This window comes from Mastigoproctus giganteus, chromosome 6, assembly GCF_048544385.1.
Source record: "Mastigoproctus giganteus isolate SK-2022 chromosome 6, ASM4854438v1, whole genome shotgun sequence".
Taxonomy (NCBI): domain Eukaryota; kingdom Metazoa; phylum Arthropoda; class Arachnida; order Uropygi; family Thelyphonidae; genus Mastigoproctus; species Mastigoproctus giganteus.
In genome coordinates, this window is record NC_143580.1 from 160,481,894 (window position 1) to 160,504,740 (window position 22,847).

Consider the following 22,847-nt stretch of genomic DNA (forward strand, 5'->3'; position numbering starts at 1 on the left):
TGTTTTATCGCCTTTAATTTTTGTATTTTATTTTATAGTAAATCAGTTTTGTAAATATTATTTTACAGTATCAACTGTATCGTTTGGTACATTTTATTATATTTATATTTTTATATTTTTACAGTATTAAACTATTTTAATCAAAACGGTTGGTGTATTTATTTAAATTTGCAATATGAACTGATTTATATATCAAATCAGTCCAGGTGTATGCTAACAGGAGACATTTCTGTCTCCTGTAAGCATACAAATTTTGCCACAAGTTTCTCTCATATTCCTAAACCATATTATGTATAGAAGAGATAACAGTTCTGAGTTTGCTTGCAGTAGGAATATTGATATTGCATCAATTCATATTCCACCTTCTTATATTTGCTCTCAGACTGAACAACAATCTTATCAGTAGCTATTGTCTCTCTTCTGTTTACTTGGTGATTTCAGTGGTTGCCATCCATTATGGATATCTTCCACCATGGATATGGGAGGCCAAACTAATTGAACCATTCCTTGATAATCATAACTTGATTTTATTGAATTATGGCTATCCAGTTCACGTCTTGCCGTGTGTGGATACCACTTATGCCATCGACTTATCCATCTGTTTAGCCTTTCTTTTTACAAGCATGGGATTGTCGGTATTGAGCTTCTCATTCCACAGTGACCACCATTTCTCTGTTATCTTCACACTTCAAACACACATCGTTTCATATCCTACAGAATGTACCATTTGGAATCTTTAAAAAGTAGTCTTGAATAATTACTCCACTTGCACAAAAAAAAAAAAAAAAAAAAAAGCCAGAGCTAGGCAAGTTAGCAAAAATCAAAATGTGACTTGTACATTACTTTTGCTTCTAACTCTCAACAAAAATACTTATCCCTCACCTTATCTGGAGAAAAATACAAGCACTGAATGGGAAATTACTACCTTCACAATTTTCTGTAATATGATGGAATGGGCATTACCTATTTTCTCTTACTGAAATCACAAATGTCTTAGCAGAATCATTCTATAATATATTCACTTCCTCTTATGCATCTTCCTTTCAATGCATTAAAATTAGAACTGATGAAGAGCATTATAAAGTTAATTTTTCAAGACATCTATCACTTCTGTATAATCAGTCAGTTACCATGACAAATCTCAAGGAGTAATTGATCAGATCTCCAGATAGTGTAGCAGGACCAGATGGGATTCTTCAATATTAAAAACTTGTCTGAGCAGACTTATTGCACTTTATTATTCTCTTATAACTGAATTTTTTAAGAAAGCATCCATCCTCTCTCTCTCATTGCACCATTCTTTTATTTGTGCAGTACCAAAAAAATTCATTCAAAATATGAATTTTTTGGTATGGTACATCACATATTTATATTGAATTTTTAATATGAATATGTGATGATTTAAGCAAGTATTTTTATTTTGAACAATTTCATTTTAGTGTGTGCATGTTAATTTTTACATTTCAAGATAACCCCCCCCCCCCAAGGAGACTGATGTGAGGGCATTTTGTTTTATTGTTTGCAAATCTGTATAAACTCTTCCCATCATTAGCTATGCAACAAATATTCTTGTATTTATCTCTTGTTTTCACTACCAAAAAAAGTTACTTTTTTTATATTCATGCCTGCTCTTCTCATATTACACAGTAGCCTGTCAACTGCCAGTATGAAAAGGGATCAGACTGTAAAATAGTTTATTTGTCCTAATTTCATGTTTAGCCATTTGGGACAAAATATCTGTTTGCATGTGTTGACGTAATTGTTCCAAGTTCTCCCTTCATGTGGGCGGAGAAGGAAGTAGTTGCTTCATGACACTATAGCTGTTGATAGTGATTGTTCTGCAGCAGGAGCACTTGTTCCCCAATTTTTATGGTGATAGTAGTGATTATAAAACATACTGGACTCTTATTGTGAAGGGTGATATTCTTACTTTCCTGTGCTGTAGTGCATTATTTTTGTTTAAATAACGAACCCAAATGAAACATCTCCATTTGATACCCCAAAGTAAAAAAATCTTGATTATAGAATAAAATATGTCAACATTCACTATCAACACTCAGTATGAAAATATATCAATGTTCAATGTTGAAGCTCTTTTCAGAAAGATGTAATTGTTGTATGCTTCATTTGATACACAAATTGTATGACATATTAATTCTAAGCAGGGTTGGATCACATCACAAGTGGCCTAAAATCAGGCCACTGTGAAGTTTTAATTAACTTTAAAAAAACATACGAAACAATTGCAATGTAAAGTTTTAACTTTAAAAGTTAAGAAGTAAATGTTCCCATTACATTATAGAAAAAAAGCCTTGTCTAACAAGTACTCCTTCATTAATTGGCCCCAGGCAAGAGTTGCATGGTTTTTCCCACAGTAACTCTGAGGTTTGTTTCAGCCAAAATGCAAATTAATTGCAGAATACTTGCAATTTACACACACGGTATACTGATGCTTCATAGCCTTAATTGCTTTGCTGATTAAAACACACACATACCTAGATTTTGTTTTTCCAGTCTTTTACAGTTTTCTTTCCTTCCCTTTAAGAAAAGGAGTCTTTCCTGAGCATCCAATTTAGTTTTCATAGAAAAACCAGTGACAGATTCAGGGTAGGGGTACACGTTCCCCCTTCGATTTTCGGAGAATATACACCAGTTGTTTAAATTCCCTTTAACTACCAAAACAATTTATTTTTTCATTGTTTACTTAGGATTTTATCTATTTTTGCATTGTGGCTCAGTTTTTTTTTTTTTTTTAACTGACTATAGTTGGCAACACTGATGCTGATGTGATTGCCATTTTAGTTTGAGGAGTCACACAGTTTGGTCATATGTAACGTTTACTTCAACTGTGTGCTTGTGTCCACCAGTCACATTATGTTTGAGTGTCATAATTGTTTTGTTCTCTGCATTATTTTGTGCCTTATTTGTGCACAAACAAGGCACAAGATGGTGCCCCTCCTGTCATTTTTTTCTGGTTCTGTCACTGGAAAAATCTCTTTTCTCGCCAATATTTTATTTATTTATCGTTTTGAATATTTTCATTAGATTCTTTTAATTGCGTTAATTTTATTTTTAATTGTTTTATTTGAATTGATTTTAAATTGATTGAATTGATTATTTAATTATTTATATTTTACTCTGATGTACTGGTAAGTTGTCGATTTTTTTTCGTTTTTTCCGTTTTAATTTCTGGAGGGTATCATACGGAAGTGTTCTACGCACTATATTGAGGTAAACTCCTCTTATTATTTTGCTAATTTTATTTATTTATATAATATTTAAATTACTTACTGTAATTGTAGTAAAAAATAATTTAATGGAACAAACATGGTTTTGTTTACACAGTTTTCCAAACTGTTATTTATTTTTTTCCATTACCCTTTCTTTCTTTCTTTCTTTCTTTTTTTTTTTTTTTTTTTTGTCTTTTCTTTTTATGATGCAACTGATTTCTTGAGAAGCATACAATTCAACAGATGAATGTGATATATTGTACTTTCCAAACATACTTTACCAGTGAATGATGCACATTGAATCTCAGGTAGAGGGAAGGGTCCTTTCCCCATGAGTTATTCTGGGTTTTTTTCGGACTGAACACATGCTACAGATGTAATATAAAATGGCACAGTATGGTCCAAAGTTGCTGTGTGGGGGGCCATTAGACAATGCGTTATTAATTAATTAGGAGTGTTGGTTAATCTGGCAAGTGAATTAAGTGGAGTTTGGTTAAGACAATTTCCCATCTGAAAAGGGTGCTTCGTAATAATAAGGAAGGTATGCCTTTTATGTATTGCTATTTATATGCTGTGAATCAAATATATCAGTTATGTGTGATGAATCCATACTGTAGGTTTGAATTAAATTGTTTTTAATTGAAAATGTTTGACCAACAGGAGTAACACTTCTTCTTCTCTCTTCTTTCTTCTTCTTCTTCTTCTTCTTATTATTTTTTTTTCACAATTCATTTTTAATTTTAGGTTTTGCCATACTGGGGAAATACAGGTGATCGTAAAATATTGAGGAAATTTTGGAGTCAGAAGGACCTCCATACAGAGCATGCTTCATTTCATGTATTGATTACTAGTTACCAGTTAGTAGTACAAGATGTAAAATATTTCCAGAGAATTAAATGGCAGTATATGGTGTTAGATGAAGCTCAAGCTATTAAAAGTACTTCCAGGTAAATTGCTCTTATATTGATTTTATATGTAGGTGATATTAAATACTAAAATAGCATAATGGGAAAATGTTTCGCAGATATCTTGGTATAAATTACTATATATATCTTGATATAAGTTGTATTGTTGCATTGGGCCTAAAGATTATGTTGAACAACAAAATGGTTTGTTTCATAATTCTGAATGTGCTGAATGTGCAATATAAAAACACTTTTATATTGCCCATCCTTTCTAAGATAAAGGAAATCAAAGACTTGTATACAGATAAGCTCATTATCACTAACAGCACCCATGTCTAATGGACAGAATGTGAATGCAGATAAAGTATGGTTAAGGATATGTTTCAGTCCCTTTTTTCAGAGGCAGTGAGCATTTCTTTAATAGTACCACCATAATTTTCCACTCTTATCATCGCCTAGGAGGTTGGCAATAATCTAAACTTCCATGTTGCTTTCTCAATTGCATGTAATGTGGCTTCAAATGTTCTGTCTCAAAAAGTTTTATAATTTGCAGGCTAACAAAAATACTATCATTAATTTTGGCTTAATTTATTCTTGGGAATTTATTATTTTAGTATAAAATCCTGTTACCCGAATGTGAAACTGAACGAGGCATAACTGATATATATCGCTTGAAAGTCCATATCCATATATTGAATGCTATACGCTTCCTATGCATCACTTGATTATTCTTCTTTCAAAGCTCATCTTCCAGGTGCAGCCCAAGGTGTCAATCATTTCATAGGAATTCATTCGTTCTTCAAAGTGTTCTCTTTAAACACAACTTTTGCAGTAATGAAATTCTTTTTTGTTCAATATACTGTTTTTTTTTTTCTTATTTTGTATTAGACTAGCCCTTTCATTTTGAAAGAAGCAGGCAGAAACCCAGAAAGGAATTTTTCTTATGCCACTAACAAACTCACTCACTCACCTGGTCACCCCACCACAGAGAAGCACTGTTCCTACCTGCCTTTGGTGGGGGCTGAAAACCTTGGCAGTGACTCCAACTCCCCAAGGCCAAAAAAGTAGAAAATCATAGAATACAATAACTTTCCACTGATTAAGATTGCAACTGCTTTTAACTTTGCATTCTTTGCTAGACTTCTCTTAAAAAATGCCTAACCTTCTTTGCGATTTTATTGCAGAGTAGTTTATATTTATTAAGGGCTTCTTTTTTTTTTTTTAGGAGCATTAGCAACTAAGGCCATATTGCTCCGGGGATATGCGGTGGTCATTCCCTGACCTTTCTGCATCCTCCATATTTGGTGGGCACGGTTTTGAACCCCGGTCTAATCAAGAAGCGTGTGCTACGCACTGCTGCTCCTGCCCACCTGGCTATGGAGGCACCTTTAAGGGCTTCTGTTATCACCTTATTTCTATGCTTCCCACACATTATTTTTCTCTGTCATGAGTTTCATCAGTACACCTCACATCTATTGAGGTCAAAACCTTGAACAGTATCTCTTAGGTATAATAAGCCTAGTAGCTTCTATGATTACAAATGCTTCCTCAAATGCTTCCCATTTAGAATTTTCTCTCGGTAACTTTATCTATTGATCTTAATGTATTGAATTTAGAAAAAATCTTTATCTCCTCCTTATTCTTTGGAGTATGAACTACGTTGAGAGGCAGCTGCAAATCTCAATAGATTACATGGATTGCGGGTGATACAGAAAGTTAAAGACAGTTCTGTCAGAAATCTACTGCCATTCATTTCTGTAACAAGTACGAGATGCATCCTGATGTCATTCTCTTCCAGTAGTGAATATTATTCATCTTTTGATAGCAGGTTAAATTATCTAGAGCACATCAAACACCTTCAGTCTACTTGTAAAAAAAACATAATAAATAAATAAATGAAATGATATTCTCCTGGCCATTTCAGCCCCATCATGGAGTGCCGCTCATTACACCTTTCTTCACTTATATAGATCCCTAATCAGGTCGTGCATGAACTCAGTGCTCCTGTTTATGATTTTGCTAAGGAGAGTGCTTTGTCCTGCCTTGTCCCTATCCAGTATTCTCCCCTCAGACTGGATAGGGACAAGGCAGGACAGTTCACTCTGGATGTTTTGCAAATTGCTCTTGGTGCTTTCAAAAATTCTCCAGTAAAAAGTCTGCGAATCTCCCAACTATCAAGAGAAAGATTTTGCTGCTGAACTATGCAATCAAAGTTCAGAGACAGCCCACCCACTCACCCACATTTGGTTGATGCTTGGCTAGCACAAATTACCTGCTGCTATCAGATTAGGAACTAACAGAAACCTGCAATATGCATAGTCCTTCGAGATTCCATATAAAACCATACCCTCCGTGACAATTATTTACAGCAATGAGAGAAAACACTTTCTAGCAGATGTTAGACTTTTGGGCTGAGTTGTTCTGATTTTGAAAAATCAGAACCATTTTGTAATTGCAGGAGTTAAGGTGTGATAAAGTCCTTTAGCATTACAGAAGTGTGAAATGGAATGATCTTAATTTCATTTGAACTATTGTTTTAAATCATTTGATTTTAATATTTGTCCAGATCATGTCATTGAAATTATTCTTGGAAGGTGGAAATTCTTTATTCCTCATTTTTCCGTAAACCTTTGTCCATTATTTGAACTTTGGTTTTCGAATATGCGTAATAAGGTTGTTCAAGAAATTTTGATATAAGCCGTTTGCAATAATATAATATTTTAATTGGCTTCTGTCCAAATCTCTAGTTTCATTTTATGTCTACAATAAATCTTGAAACAATTGTAAAGTTATTAACAAATTCATATTCAATTTTGAAAAGGCTAAAAGTAGAAAATTAGCTTTCTGTTCAAATTGTAGTTGTGACTTTAGGTTTATGAAAAAACGTTTTTTTCTGAAACTCTTAACCCTTGCTTGATGATTTTGGTAAACTTCCTTTGGCCACAGTGAACACTATCCATTCATTTCCTCCCTCAGTCTTCCATAAAAGGACATTAGAAGAAATCTGAAATATAATTCCAAGACTTGTCCAGGTCCTGATGTAAATTGTGCACTAGTTCTTAAACCATGTGGTGGAGAGCTTGCTCTTATTTTGTATCTCCTTTTTGCATTCTCTTATTGCACTGCTATTTTTTCATCTGCATGGAAATTGCTCATATCAAGTTAAATAACTTGATATGAGCAATATCAAAACTTACCTAAAATCTTTCCAAAATAACGAAGAAATCTGTCAGTAGTGGCCAACTCGGGCACTAATTTTAATCTTCCCTCTGATCAAGATCATCAATGTGGAATATTTTAAAATCAACTAAATTATAATTTAGTTGATTTTAAATTATAAATAACTGGCAATTTATTTTACAATTTTTTTTTTTTTTTTTTTTTTTTTTTTTTACAATCTGTAAGAATTTTTTTTCTCAATTTTTTCCCCCTCTTTTAAAAACATCCAATTTCACTTTTAGCAATAATTTCACTGTAGCACTAGACAATCAGCTCAAAATAAGCAAATTAATATTTAAGAGCATTTCACTCATTTTTGTACAGGTTTCAGGGGAAAGTTCAATGAGGCCCAATCTGCTGCTCTTGACATTTCTGTGTTTTGATTATTTCAATAATGGTCTTTTAAAGATGCTTCTGTGTGTATGGGTTTATGGTAGTAGGATATCTGCTAAAGCCATATGGAGTGGATTTTTTTTTGTAAATTTTAGAAATATAAAAATTAAAACTTTTTACCAGAATGCTATTAAATATTAATTTGCTTATTTTGAACTGATTGTCCAGCATTACAGTGAAATTGGATGTTTTTAAAAGAGGGGGGGAAAATTGAAAAAAAAAATACTTACAGATTGTTAAAAAAATAGTAAAATAAATTGACAGTTATTATTATTATTTAACAAAAAATGTTTTTTTTTTTTATATTTAACTATTTCCTCTATGTATTTTATGTGCTGAATCCCAGTGTCATTGGTTTTTTTTATAGTTTTTTTGCAGAAATCAAAAGTTTACTTTTCTAACATTTACCAACACAAAACAAAAAATTAGTCACACTTGTGATTAGGACATATAACAGATTGAACCATGTATATGTATATTCAGTGCTTGTTTGCTTGCATTACTGAAATTAGATTATATGGTTAACTGGTTTTCTCTGTTTTTCTGTGACAAAAACAGAGAAAAATGGGGATGCAGAAAGATATTGAGTGGCAAAAAGAAATAACAGCATTTGGCAGGTATAAAGGACATTCTGTTGGGACTACATCTCAGAAGCCTCTTCAAGTGCCATATTTCTCTTATCAGAAAGAATTTGATGCCTTATTCAGGAACTTGCATCTAATCATCCATTGAACTCTTGTATAGAAGAGAGGTATGTATGCTGGGACTTCAAGATGCTGAGATACCTTTTGGATTTGCAAGGTGGTTCACTATGTTTCCTTGCTTTCTCTCCCTCTCAGACAACAGGGCAGTAGATCAGCCGACAGGAGAACACTATGGTGTGCAACAATTTACTTGCGGCATGGTGCATACAATGTATAAAATGGCCCCTTAGCTCCAAGAAACCATCCTGCTGCCACCACTCCATGTCAAGCTGGCACTGGTCAAACAATTTGTTAAAATACTAGATCCTTAAGATGAAACCTACAAGCATGTACAGTCTATTTTTCCAGAATTGTGTGATGGAAGTGTGAAAGATGGCATATTTATTGTTCACAAAAAAAGCAGTGTGACTAATGTTGAGCAAAATGCCTGTCAGTTGTTTTGCCTTGCAGTTGAATGTATTTTTTTGGTAACATTTAAGAATAAAAATTACAAAAAAGATAGGTAAGTTGATTGACATTCATAGGAAAAATGTACAGAACGTCATCAGGCTCCATTATTTTTCTTGTACCAAATATGGGCAAGGTTAGTGAGAAGAATGAGAAGAGATTGCACTAGGACACACAGTCAGTGGAGAAGAGGTACGAAGGAAGGTGGGATAGGGCTGTGATGACAACTGTTATCTGATTCCTGGTTTTGTAATGATCACATTGAGCACAAAAAAGATGTCAAATATACATTTTTAAGGAAACCCAAGAAGAGTATGTATTTTTTTTTTTTTTCTTGTTTACTTGTAGCAAAGCAGTTAAACATTTTTAATAAATCTGATATAGTATTATTGGATATTTCTTTCATTTTGGGAAAAACTGTTGATGCTGTTGAAAATTTTTTTTATCATGTTTGATTTTTACAGTATTTTTGTGCTTGCATCTAATAAAACTGTTTTCTGTTAGTTGAAAACACAACCCTTCCCCATCTCTTCCATCATGCAGTATGATTGATGACTTTTGAGGTTATGATGAACATCGGCAAGATCCAATCTTCCTTACATTTCGAGGGTACAGCTCTAAAACGGTGTTCGCAGGCAGCTCGCTAGTTAGTACACCAGACCGAACCTATTGGTAACTCTCTAGGAGGCTTCCAGATCAGCTAGTGTATAATCATGCTACCTGTACTCTGTCAGATAGTGACTGGAAGGAGTCCGAGTAGTGTGTATGTGGGGGGCATTGTCGAGGCCACGTTATGTCAAGGATCTGGGTATATTCTTACCATGTGTATGCCATATCCAAAAATTTCATTACTTCATACAGCATGTCCCACTCACTTTTTCTTACTATTGAATACACCATGAATTGTCATACTAATAGAGTAATCTTATCTGCGAAGATCTAAACCTCCCTAACACTTCCTAATTCATTTCACAAATATATACATGGTCTCAATTCTAGTCTCAACGATTTCCACTTGCAGTCTGCCAAACCCCATGTACTTTTTCTGACAGAATCTCAGTTATCGGTTCATTCAACTACTGCTCATCTCAGTTGCCCAGATTATTCGCTGTATGATTCCTTTCGCCTCAAAGGTGATTCTTGCACACATGTCCGTTCCGATATTCCCTGTCAGAGACTTGGTAATTTGGAATCTCCTTTTCGATTTTCTCTGGCTTAAAATCACTCTACCTCATTGTGTTAGATTCATCTGTTGTCTCTACCGTTCTCCCAATGCACTAATCACTTGGAGCTCTTTGACTTCCTCTCTTTGCAACTAGACTTTCTCCAGTCCAACCTTCCTAACAGTGAGGTAATTTTCCTTGGTGATTTTAATGTTCACAACTCCGGATGGCTTCCGTTTTCTAGTCACACAGACCCAGCTGGTCGAGATACTGAGGCTTTTTGCAATTACTAATGACCTTGCATGGATTGTTCATTTACCTACAAGAATACCGGACAATTCTAACCATACAGCCAACATGCTTGACCTTTTTCTCACAAACAACCTTTCTAAGTACACAGTCAAAGTGAGTGGTCCTTTAGGCACCTCAGATCACAACTTTAGCATTAGCATTAGTAGAGGCATTTGATGCAAGAAAGCAAGCCTATGCAGCATCAGCCAAAAAAAAAAAAAAAAAAAAAAAAAACCACTTCCACTTCACCCCTCTGTTCGTTCAAAATACCTGTCCAGCTGAGCCTTAAACTTATTTAGACTATCAACCTCCACTACAAGGGATGGAAGTCTGTTCCACCAACCAACCACCCGCTGGCTAAAGGCAAATTTCCACACGTCTATCCTACATCTGTCTTTCCTCAATTTGAATTTATGCCCTCTCAGCTGATTATTCTGAGCAAGAGGCAGTATCTTCACAAATATATACATGGTCTCAATTCTAGTCTCAACGATTTCCACTTGCAGTCTGCCAAACCCCATGTACTTTTTCTGACAGAATCTCAGTTATCGGTTCATTCAACTACTGCTCATCTCAGTTGCCCAGATTATTCGCTGTATGATTCCTTTCGCCTCAAAGGTGATTCTTGCACACATGTCCGTTCCGATATTCCCTGTCAGAGACTTGGTAATTTGGAATCTCCTTTTCGATTTTCTCTGGCTTAAAATCACTCTACCTCATTGTGTTAGATTCATCTGTTGTCTCTACCGTTCTCCCAATGCACTAATCACTTGGAGCTCTTTGACTTCCTCTCTTTGCAACTAGACTTTCTCCAGTCCAACCTTCCTAACAGTGAGGTAATTTTCCTTGGTGATTTTAATGTTCACAACTCCGGATGGCTTCCGTTTTCTAGTCACACAGACCCAGCTGGTCGAGATACTGAGGCTTTTTGCAATTACTAATGACCTTGCATGGATTGTTCATTTACCTACAAGAATACCGGACAATTCTAACCATACAGCCAACATGCTTGACCTTTTTCTCACAAACAACCTTTCTAAGTACACAGTCAAAGTGAGTGGTCCTTTAGGCACCTCAGATCACAACTTTAGCATTAGCATTAGTAGAGGCATTTGATGCAAGAAAGCAAGCCTATGCAGCATCAGCCAAAAAAAAAAAAAAAAAAAAAAAACCACTTCCACTTCACCCCTCTGTTCGTTCAAAATACCTGTCCAGCTGAGCCTTAAACTTATTTAGACTATCAACCTCCACTACAAGGGATGGAAGTCTGTTCCACCAACCAACCACCCGCTGGCTAAAGGCAAATTTCCACACGTCTATCCTACATCTGTCTTTCCTCAATTTGAATTTATGCCCTCTCAGCTGATTATTCTGAGCAAGAGGCAGTATCTTCACAAATATATACATGGTCTCAATTCTAGTCTCAACGATTTCCACTTGCAGTCTGCCCAACCCCATGTACTTTTTCTGACAGAATCTCAGTTATCGGTTCATTCAACTACTGCTCATCTCAGTTGCCCAGATTATTCGCTGTATGATTCCTTTCGCCTCAAAGGTGATTCTTGCACACATGTCCGTTCCGATATTCCCTGTCAGAGACTTGGTAATTTGGAATCTCCTTTTCGATTTTCTCTGGCTTAAAATCACTCTACCTCATTGTGTTAGATTCATCTGTTGTCTCTACCGTTCTCCCAATGCACTAATCACTTGGAGCTCTTTGACTTCCTCTCTTTGCAACTAGACTTTCTCCAGTCCAACCTTCCTAACAGTGAGGTAATTTTCCTTGGTGATTTTAATGTTCACAACTCCGGATGGCTTCCGTTTTCTAGTCACACAGACCCAGCTGGTCGAGATACTGAGGCTTTTTGCAATTACTAATGACCTTGCATGGATTGTTCATTTACCTACAAGAATACCGGACAATTCTAACCATACAGCCAACATGCTTGACCTTTTTCTCACAAACAACCTTTCTAAGTACACAGTCAAAGTGAGTGGTCCTTTAGGCACCTCAGATCACAACTTTAGCATTAGCATTAGTAGAGGCATTTGATGCAAGAAAGCAAGCCTATGCAGCATCAGCCAAAAAAAAAAAAAAAAAAAAAAAACCACTTCCACTTCACCCCTCTGTTCGTTCAAAATACCTGTCCAGCTGAGCCTTAAACTTATTTAGACTATCAACCTCCACTACAAGGGATGGAAGTCTGTTCCACCAACCAACCACCCGCTGGCTAAAGGCAAATTTCCACACGTCTATCCTACATCTGTCTTTCCTCAATTTGAATTTATGCCCTCTCAGCTGATTATTCTGAGCAAGAGGCAGTATCCCATCAGCATTGAGCATGCTCAAACCATTCAAGGCTTTGTACACCTCTATCAGATCACCTCGCCGGTGCCTAGTCTCCAGACACTAATTTTCAAAACTTAAGCCTTTCTTCGTAAGAGCAACCCTTCGTTCCGTTCACTAACCTTGTTGCCTTCTCTGTACTCGTTCCAACAGCTCTACATCCTTCTTGAAATGAAGCCTTCAAACCTGTATACAGTACTCAAGGTGTGGCCTGACCATTGCCTTATACAAGGGAATAATCACCTCTCTATCCCTGCTAGAAAAATTCCTGTATATCATGAATAAGACACCATGAGCTACTCTTGCAGCCCATCTGCACTGCTCAGAGAACTTCATATCTGCCTGCACAACCACCCCCAGGTCCCTTTCATTCTCTACCACTGTCAGTGTAGTACCAGAGAGTTGATACATTGCTCTGGGGTTGCTGTTTCCCATGTGTAGTACTTTACATTTGTCAATGTTAAACTTCATTTGCCACCTCTCAGCCCATCTGCTCAACCTTTCCAGATCCTGTTGCAGCAGCATAGTGTCAGTAGTGTCCTTGACAACCCTGCCAACCTTTGTATCGTCTGCAAACTTGGACATTAAGCTTGATATACCATCATCAATATCATTTATAAATACAGAAAACAACAATGGACCCAACACTGAGCCCTGAGGGACTCCACTAATAACATTAGTCCACGATGAGCAGTGTCCATTGATTACCACTCTCTGTCTTCTCTCCCTCAACCACCCCTTTATCCATAGCAGCAATTTGCCTCCAATGTCACACTGCTCCAATTTGTGTAGCAGTCTTCCATGTGCAACAGTATCAAAAGCCTTTCTAAGATCCAAGTATATAATATCAAAGCTATTCCCTGCATCCAGTTCTTTTGTGACTGCATCATAGTATCCAATCAAATTGGTCAGGCAAGACTTCCCCTTAACAAAACCATGCTGTGTCCGAGCTATAACTGAAGTCTTGTCTAAATGATCCTGCAGTGCTTCTTTAACCAGTGCCTCCATTAATTTTCCTGGAACAGAAGTTAAGCTCACAGGTCTGTAATTACTTGTGTCAGCCTTTGATCCTCCTTTGTGAATTGGGGTCACATTTGCACATTTCCAATCTATGGGTACCTCCCCTGAGTCCAAGGAAGCTCTCATAATTATGGCTAAGGGTTTGCTTACTTCCTTTGCTGCCTCCTTTAATATAACTGGATAGATCCCATCCACCCCGGGTGCCTTTCTTGTGTTTATCTTCAACAGTTTCTCCTCCACTTTGCTCCCAGTTATTTCAAGATTCTGTAGCTTACTGCTAGAGTTGAATACACCTCTGGCATTCCCCTCGCTGAATAACTCCTCATGTGTGAATGTCGATGCAAAATATTCATTTAGTTTGTTAGCTACCTGAGCAGGATCATCAACAGTTGACCCATCAATATCAAGTGGACCAATCTGATTCATCCCCTTCCTTCTAGAGTTTACATAAGTAAAGAACTCTTTGCTGTTTTTCTTTGCATCCCTTGCCAAGGATTTCTCGTAATCTGCCTTCGCCTGCCTAACCTCCTTTGTAACTTGGTTGCATATCAACTTGTATCTATCATAGGCTTCTGTGGCATGTGTTAATTTGTAAGTATCCCATGCATTTTTCTTCTCTGCCATATGCCTCATTAGTTCATCTGACATCCATTTTGGCCTAAACCTTGAACAATATTTCTTAGTTGGTATGTAAAGCTCTAGTAGCTTCCAAGATAAGTTCTTTGAATGCTTCCCATTTTGAATTTGCTGTTGGTAACATCATCAGTTGATCCCACTGTATAGAATTTAAATACTGTCTCAGTCCATCGTAGTCGCCTTTACGGAAGCAATAACCCTTCCCTTTACCCCTAATGGTAGTTACCTCTTTGAGTAAATCCCACTTCAGCACACTGTGATCACTGCCACCTAGTGGTTCATTTATCTGCAGATTCTTAATGCATGAAGAATCACTGCTGATAATCAAATCAAGAGTATTACACCCTCTAGTTGCCTCCCGAACATGCTGATGTAGAAAACAATCATCCAATAAATCCACAAAAGCCCCTGCTAGTGTGTGAGTGACCAGCCCCCAAATTCCAGTCAATATCTGGGAAATCCCCCATTATAAGACTCTCTGATTTAGTGGCCCATTCTATTTCTCTGTACAGTATCTTATTATACTCATCAGAGTCATTAGGCCTATAGCACACTCCTACTCTCAATTTTGATCTCCCAATGCTTATGTCACACCAAACTGACTCAACACTGCACTGTACAGCGATGTCGACTGGCTTCACTTCCTTGGTTTTTATGTGTTTCTTAACTAATAGCATAACCCCTCCCTCCTTCCTATCCTGTCTATCCTTTCTGTAGACGTTGTACTCCCAAATTGCAGTTCTGCATCCCTTATATCTGTGTGACACCACGTCTCTGATATCCCAACAATATCTGCCTTTGATGTTTTGAGCAATACCTCAAATTCATCAAATTTATTTACTAAACTCCTAGCATTGGTGTACATGCAAGTATACCTGCACCTGTTTCTATTCTTAGCTACCCTAACACAACCCATGTGTTTACTTGTACTGCAATGGCTCCCAGCAGTCTCTGAAATATCATGCATCTTGTTTTTCAGGCTTCTGCTCATTCTAATAGAAGCAGTGCAAGAATCTCTTTCACCTCTGCCAGTGGCTACTGTCAATCTATTGGTCTTTGTCTCCCCCCAAGCTAGCGGTTTTCTGACCCACCTAAGACTGCCTCGATAGCATCAGCAAATATTCTTGCACCCTTTCTATTTAAGTGTATCCCATCCCTGTAGAAGCAATCTCTCCTGTTAACAAGTACAGTCCAGGCTTAAAAAAATTCTACCCCTTGAGCCTTGCACAATCTTTCCAGAGCCGAATTGATCGACAAGGCTCTCATCATATACTCCCTCCTATCGTGTCTGGGCAGAATTGCAGACACTTTCAAATTCAACCCTAATTCAAGGCTTTTGTTCAACAGTGACCTGTACTTGTTAAGTAATTCTTCTGGTCTCCTACTCTTGATGATGTCTCTCCTCGAAAGAGGTAGTTGTTTGTGCTTGTAACTTTAGGTGCATCTGAATCCCACAACTTCTACAATGCATTATTTTATGATTTCCATATCGCTAAATGACTTGCTTCTTCTTCCAAGTATGTATGCTACTTTATATATTGCTGCTGTCCATCTTTCATTGTTTTCTAAGTGCAGACTTTCGAGGTTCTTCTTCTAGTTTAGCATATTTGTTGTCCTTATGAGTCGTATAATGCTGATATACATTGTATTTCTTCACTGTTGCTAATATGGCTTTGCAAGCAAACACATCATTTTATCTTGCACTGTAACAACAATTCTCATTCTTCATTAAATACTCTCTTTTCTTCCTTTAATACTCTTTTTCTTATTTCTTGACATAATCAGGTTACCAGTAAAAATTAAAAATGAAATACACATATTAATTGAAGATTCAGTTTTGAAGGAAACAAACACTGGAAACCGATGGTACTGGGGAGAATGACCAGAATGTCAACTGATATTGATAGCAGTCAGCGAGATGTATCATTTCTAATAAATAAGGCAAAGTTGCCAAATAAAGTTCAGTTTCAAGTGGAAGTGATGTCATATCATCTATATAGGAAAAATAATATTCTGTAAAGATTAGTGAATTAGAATAAATGCTTTATTTTGTATTTGCTTTAATATATAATTCATTATTATTTTTCCTTAACTAGAAAAGTCAATGCATACATTTTCTTTAACATGTTACAATTCTTTCTTAAGAAGCTCTAAGGCCTGTGATGGGAATCACTCAGTGGTTGCCACTGACAGGCCTTTCGCTAACTACACAGTTACCGATATAAATAATTTTACCTCTTCACTTTGTTGTGTCCTCTATCGATTTATAAAATGTTTTTATGCTTCTTTTGGTAGTGCATAGTGTAACTGTAAACTAAACTATATAAGGAGGGTAACAATATATAAAAAAGGGAATAGATAAAATTTACATTAGAGATAGACAAAAGGCTGCAGGCTCCCCACCCCTGGTATATATGCTTTCATTGCTTCCATGATTATTGCTTTGAAGGTATTTAATGATTCTGATGTATTCACACTCCCTCTATAATCTATCCAAAGGATCAATGCCATGTAGCACCTTAAACTGCCATAGTCCCCTTTCCAAAATTAAAACCCATGACTTTGCCTTTAAATACTACATCTTTCCTTATTTTTCAACTAACGACTGTGTGATCATTATCCGTAAGGAAGGGGAGGAGAGAAGTTTACTAAACTCTAACAGGGAGCTAAATGATTTTGTAATAATGGCAGCAAAGTGGAGTAGAATTTGTTGAAGTTAAACATAAAAAAAAGGCACCCGGGGAAGATGGAATCTATCCAGTTATATTGAGGGAGGTAGTGAGGGAAGTAAGCAAACCCTTAGCCTTAATTATGAGAGCATCCTTAGATTCAGGGGAAGTCCTAATGGACTGGAGATATACAAATGTATTCCCAATTCACAAAGGGTGATGCAAATAATTATAGACCTGTTAGTTTAACTTCTGTTCCTGGGAAAATAATGGAGTCACTGGTTAAAGAATCACCTAGACAAGACTGCAGTCATAGTTCAGAGACAGCATGGGTTTGTTAAGGGGAAGTCTTGTCTGACCAATTTGATTGGATACTAAGATGTGGTCACAAAAGAACTGGATGCAAAAAAGAATTTTGATATCATATACTTGGATTTCAGAAAAGCTTTTGTTACTGTTGCAAATGGAAGACTACTATAGAAATTGGAGCAGTGTGGCATTAAGGGCAAGTTGCTACGATGGATGAAAGGATGGTTGAGTGGGAGAAGACAGAGAGTAGTAATCAATAGATACTGCTCTACATGGACTAAAGTTATTAGTGGTGTCCCCCTGGATTCAGTGTTGGGTCCATTGTTGCTTTGTATATTTATCAATGATATTGTTGAAGGTATATCAGGCTTAATGTCCAAGTTTACAGATCATGCAAAGGTTGGCAGGGTTGTTAATAACAGTGAAGACAGTATGCTGATGCAACAGGATCTGGAAAAGTTGGGTAGATGGGCTGGGAAATGGAAATTGAAGTTTAATGTTGACAAATGCGAAGTACTGCATGTGGGTAGCAGTAACTCCAGAAAAATGTACAACTATGTGGCGTTACACTCAGGGTAGTGCAGAGTGAAAAAGACCTGGGAGTAATTGTGCAGTCAGATATGAAGTTCTCTGAGCATTGCAGACGGGCTGACAGAGCAGGTCATGGAGTTTTATCAGTGATATACAGGCAGTTCTCGCTTTACAAGTTCCTGGGTTTACGAGTTTTTTTCCCCCAAGTAACAACAAAATCGAAAATATGAACATTAATTGCAAAAAATGAATGTTAAACATTCATAAATACCGCATTCCAAACCATGTGTGTAGCTATACAATACAGTGTACCCCGATTTACGATATTAATCAGTTCCAGAGACACATCGTAATGTGAACTTAATAACACATTGTTTTTCGGTAATTCATTTCAAGCTCTAGGAAGTTGAAATTTTCGCTGTATAATTAAGCTATTTATCTCTCTAAAATATCATTTTAAGGTCACGAGTGTGACCTTAAGGCCATATAAAAGGTCATGAGCGTGGTTTGTAAATTGTATTAGTTACCAATTCAAATCATTAAAATGCACTACACTTTCATCGTTATCATATGTTCTGTTATAAGAATCAATTATGCCTTTGTGATATTTTTCTAAAGCACATTTCTGGAGGTCACGACCATAAAATAATAAAATCAATTTGTACTTCCCGATTTATTGGGCTTTTCTCTTACTTCAAGCAATTATAAACAGGTAGTAAACTCTGTCTTCTGGCATTTGCAAAAATACCAATAGCTGGAATTGTGTGGGTTTTTATGTTATTATGGCGAAATGTGTTTTCCCTTTACTGAAATCTTCAATTGTGTAAAAAAACAAATTTTCAACATCTTCTCTTTATTCCTTTTTTTTTTAAGCTTCGTAAACTTGTTACTCCCTCCGAATCTTGTTAGTTGCAATTTGTGTGTGCCATTAAAAAATGCTTATGCATGCAGTTGTGAAATTTATAATTAAAAGAGAAGATTATCTTGGAAACAAACGCCTCTTGAAACATTTCTGAAGAAGATGACTCCTTGTGCAACAAACCAGCGAGTACCAAGCCAATAATGAGTGATCAACGAGTGTGCATTTAGTCAATGATGAAGAATAAACATTCTTTAACATTTGTAAGCCATAAATGATTTCTCTAATATTATAATTTGCTTGAGTTTATAGGCTACGTTTTAATTTCTTTGGATAAATCAATCATTGTTTAAACATAAACTAATTAGCTAACTAATTTCATTGTTGAGAATGTAACCCCTATTTTAACCTTATGTCTATGGGAAATAAATTCCTGCTTTACGAGCATGCACTAGGAACAAATTAACTCATAAAGACGAACTACCTGTTTACAAATTAACTCATAAAGACGAACTACCTGTTTACAAATTTTGCTAGCAGAGACAAGGAGGCGATTATACCTTTGTATAAGGCAATAGTCAGGCCACACCTTGAGTACTGCTTACAGGTCTGGAAGCCTCATTTTAGGAAGGATGTAGAGTTTCTGGAGCGAGTAGAGAGGGCAATGAGATTGGTGAGAGGAACAAAGGAATTCTCTTACGAGGAGAGGCTTAAAAAATGTGGAGACTAGGCACCTGTGAGGTATATGTGATTATACCTTTGTATAAGGCAATAGTCAGGCCACACCTTGAGTACTGCTTACAGGTCTGGAAGCCTCATTTTAGGAAGGATGTAGAGTTTCTGGAGCGAGTAGAGAGGGCAATGAGATTGGTGAGAGGAACAAAGGAATTCTCTTACGAGGAGAGGCTTAAAAAATGTGGAGACTAGGCACCTGTGAGGTGATCATATTGTGGTGTATAAGGCCTTTAATGGTTTGAGCAAGCTCAATGCTGATGGGATATTTCCACTTTCTTAGATTAAGAACCTGGGGTGGGTGTGCATAGATTCAAATTGAGGAAAGACAGGTGTAGAGTAGATGTATATAAGTTTGCCATTAGCCAGCGGGTAGTTGATTGCTGGAACAAACTTCCATCTGTTGTTGTTGTGGAAGTTGATAGCTTAAATAAATTTAAGGCTGAACTAGACAAACATTTGTAGTGACCAGATGGGTGAAATTGGAAAGTGTGTTTTTTTTTTATTTTTTTTTGGCTAAGGCTTTATAAGCTTGTTTTCTTGCATCATATGTCTCAGCTCATGCTAATACACCAAAGGTTCCTGTACTTTAAGCCCTGTGATGTCATCTGATTCATGAATAATGAAGAAGTATAGAATGTTCTTACTCCTAGAATTTTCTACAATATGCTGGTACAAATAATATAGTTTATTGAAATATTTTGTTCTCCAGGGGCAGATTGAAGTTGTCCCTAAGTACATTCATACTTTCTTGCTTGCCCATTCCATCTGTGTGTAGAGACTCTCATCATACTCTTAAATGTTTTGGTCCATAGATTACTCCCACTGTCATTATACCTTTGCTTTCAACTAACTCACGCTACACAGACTCTATTTCTCACTTTGCAAAAGCTCTTTTTGACTCAGTCTACTTTTGTTAAGTAACATCACCCCACCACCACCCCTTCTATCTTTCCTAAATACATTATACATACAAAGGAGGTTAGGCAGGTGGAAGCAGATTATGAGAAATCCTTGGCAAAAGATGCTAAGAAAAACAGCAAGGATTTCTTTACTTATATAAACTCTAAAAGGAAGAGGATGAATCTGATTGGTCCACTTGACATTGATTGTTCAGCTATTGATGATCCTTCTCAGATAGCAAACAAATTGAATGAGTATTTTGCATCTACATTCACACATGAGGAATTATTAAGGTTTGAAAATGGCAGAAGGTTATCAAATTGTATCAGGATACAAAATATTGAAGATAACAAAGGCACAATACTATGCATCACTCCCGCAAGCACTGAATAAAGGGTCTAAATGAGGCAAGTTTCAAAATTTTCACGAAAGAAATTTTTTATTTACTCGCAATTTTTTCCCCACAATTAAATCTATTGTATTTTCAAAATTGCATAAAAGTTAAATTTGGTGAAGCTGCTTTTTTGGAGAACATTTGATAGCAAATTTAATAGGAATAAAGAAGCAAAAAACTTTCTACGGTTGAAATTTGATGCAATATTCAGCGAATCTGTTTCTAGTGGGTAACCATCAATAAGGTGTGTTCCATAACTTGCCTGGCAAACAAGATAGATGGAACGGAAAAATATTGAGCATTTTCTTTTACGCTATCGCTCCGATCACTCAGTCGTAAATCAGTACACCTGCATCATGCCATGATACAGGTGGGAAGATAAAAGGTACCCCCTCCTAGATTTAGGTCACTTGCCCATGAGATTCGTACCTAAAATAAAATAAAAAAATATGTTTAAAACATAAAGCAGTTGAACGATCCAGACAAATGAACAAACAAAAGAAAATGTGCGTAACAAAAAAAAATTATATTCGAATCCGGTTTTAGAAGCTCGGTTTCGGTTTTAACAACTCAGTATGAAAACCGATTTAATCGGTTTTATAAAACCAGTTTGCAAGCCCTAAATAAAATATACCAAATTACTGAAATAAGATATAAAAATTAAAGAAATTAATTTAAACAAATTTTAAACAAGAAATTTGTCTACCGACACATGGTGTTAATCAACTTCACTTAGTCCCTACACTACTCTACTCACCTTCAGGAGTCAGATTGAAACATGTCTGCTGTCTTTGACTGCCTACAGCAGAATCAACAACAGTTGTAAGGAAACTGCTCATTTCCTGTCCAAGTATCTGTAATTGTGAACATTAAGCCTGGTTCCTTTTTGTGGAGTATGGGCACCAGGTATAACTCACTGTAGTAAACCCTGCACCTCTATATGAGGCCAACTAAATAAAACCTAACTGAAAAAACCATAGATATTCTTTCTGTTAGCAAGGGGAATTGAACCCATACATTTCTAAGCAATTTGTAATTATGTATGAAAATAAATTAAAATGTTGCTCTTTCTGTTTTCAGAATATTTTGCAAGCTTGTAGATACATTCCTCTTTCTTTCATTGACCTTTTATTTACAAAAACTAACACAAATTATTTTCCTCAAAAATATCTTGCATCCCACAATTCACACCACTGGCCTAATGTATAAGAAATGAATAACAGGTCCTCTTTATAATTGAAAATTAGTGTTCTATTTAATGTTCAATACTAAAAATTAGTTATCATTATTTTTGTGACAGCACCTTGTATGTTACTTATTAACATGTACTAAAATTTACTTTTATGAAATGCAGTGATAAAATGAGACTTGTGCACTTCAGATAGTAATTTTTTATTTTAGTGTCCGATGGAAAATTCTGCTTGGTTTCAACTCCAGAAATAGGCTGCTTTTGACTGGCACACCAATTCAAAATAGCATGGCTGAGGTAAGAATTTTCTTAAATTATGATTCTTTAATTATTATGTAATCTCCCTCTCTAAAACTGCATAATATTTCGTCCATATACTTCAAGCATATGGAAACAATAAAAAAGAAATACATTTGTTTATGAGAAGGAAATCATAGCTAATCTAAAAATCAAGCCCATTTCTACTTTCATTGTGGTGAGGTATTTATTTGGGGCTTAAAGGGGAACAGGCATTCTTTATATTATGAGATATTCAGTCTAACAACTGATGTAACTTCTCCTAACTCTTCTAAAACAGAAAGAATCCGATATCTTTCTGTTTTAGAAGATTTAGAAGTCCAGTTGTCCTGCCTCCCTAAAATCTAGTCATTAACACCTCGTTGGTAAGCCCCATTATGCCTCTTTAGTGGCAACGAATGTGTAGAATGGTTGTCTTCAAGATGCCTGGTTGGTGTGAAGACCAAACCCTCCAGCACTTTATTAAATTTGGCAACACAATGAAACAAATTGCCCTCAGTCCCCAGCAGGGTTTCACTCTCCCTCTTATGGCAGCTAAGACTGCAGTAATATTCAGATCAGCATGGGTTTGTTAAGGGGAAGTCTTGTCTGACCAAGTTGATTGGATAC

The 22,847-nt window shown here is 36.2% G+C and overlaps 1 protein-coding gene across 1 annotated transcript in view; it reads left to right on the top strand.

Annotated features, from left to right (window-relative positions):
• Window positions 1-22,847, top strand: part of Ino80 (chromatin-remodeling ATPase INO80) — a 672,466-nt gene that overhangs the window by 308,777 nt on the left and 340,842 nt on the right. Inside the window, exons 17-18 of the mRNA XM_090376565.1 lie at window positions 3,975-4,177; window positions 22,154-22,238. Coding sequence (XP_090232691.1) covers window positions 3,975-4,177; window positions 22,154-22,238 — 288 coding nt within the window. The remainder of the gene's footprint in view (window positions 1-3,974; window positions 4,178-22,153; window positions 22,239-22,847) is intronic.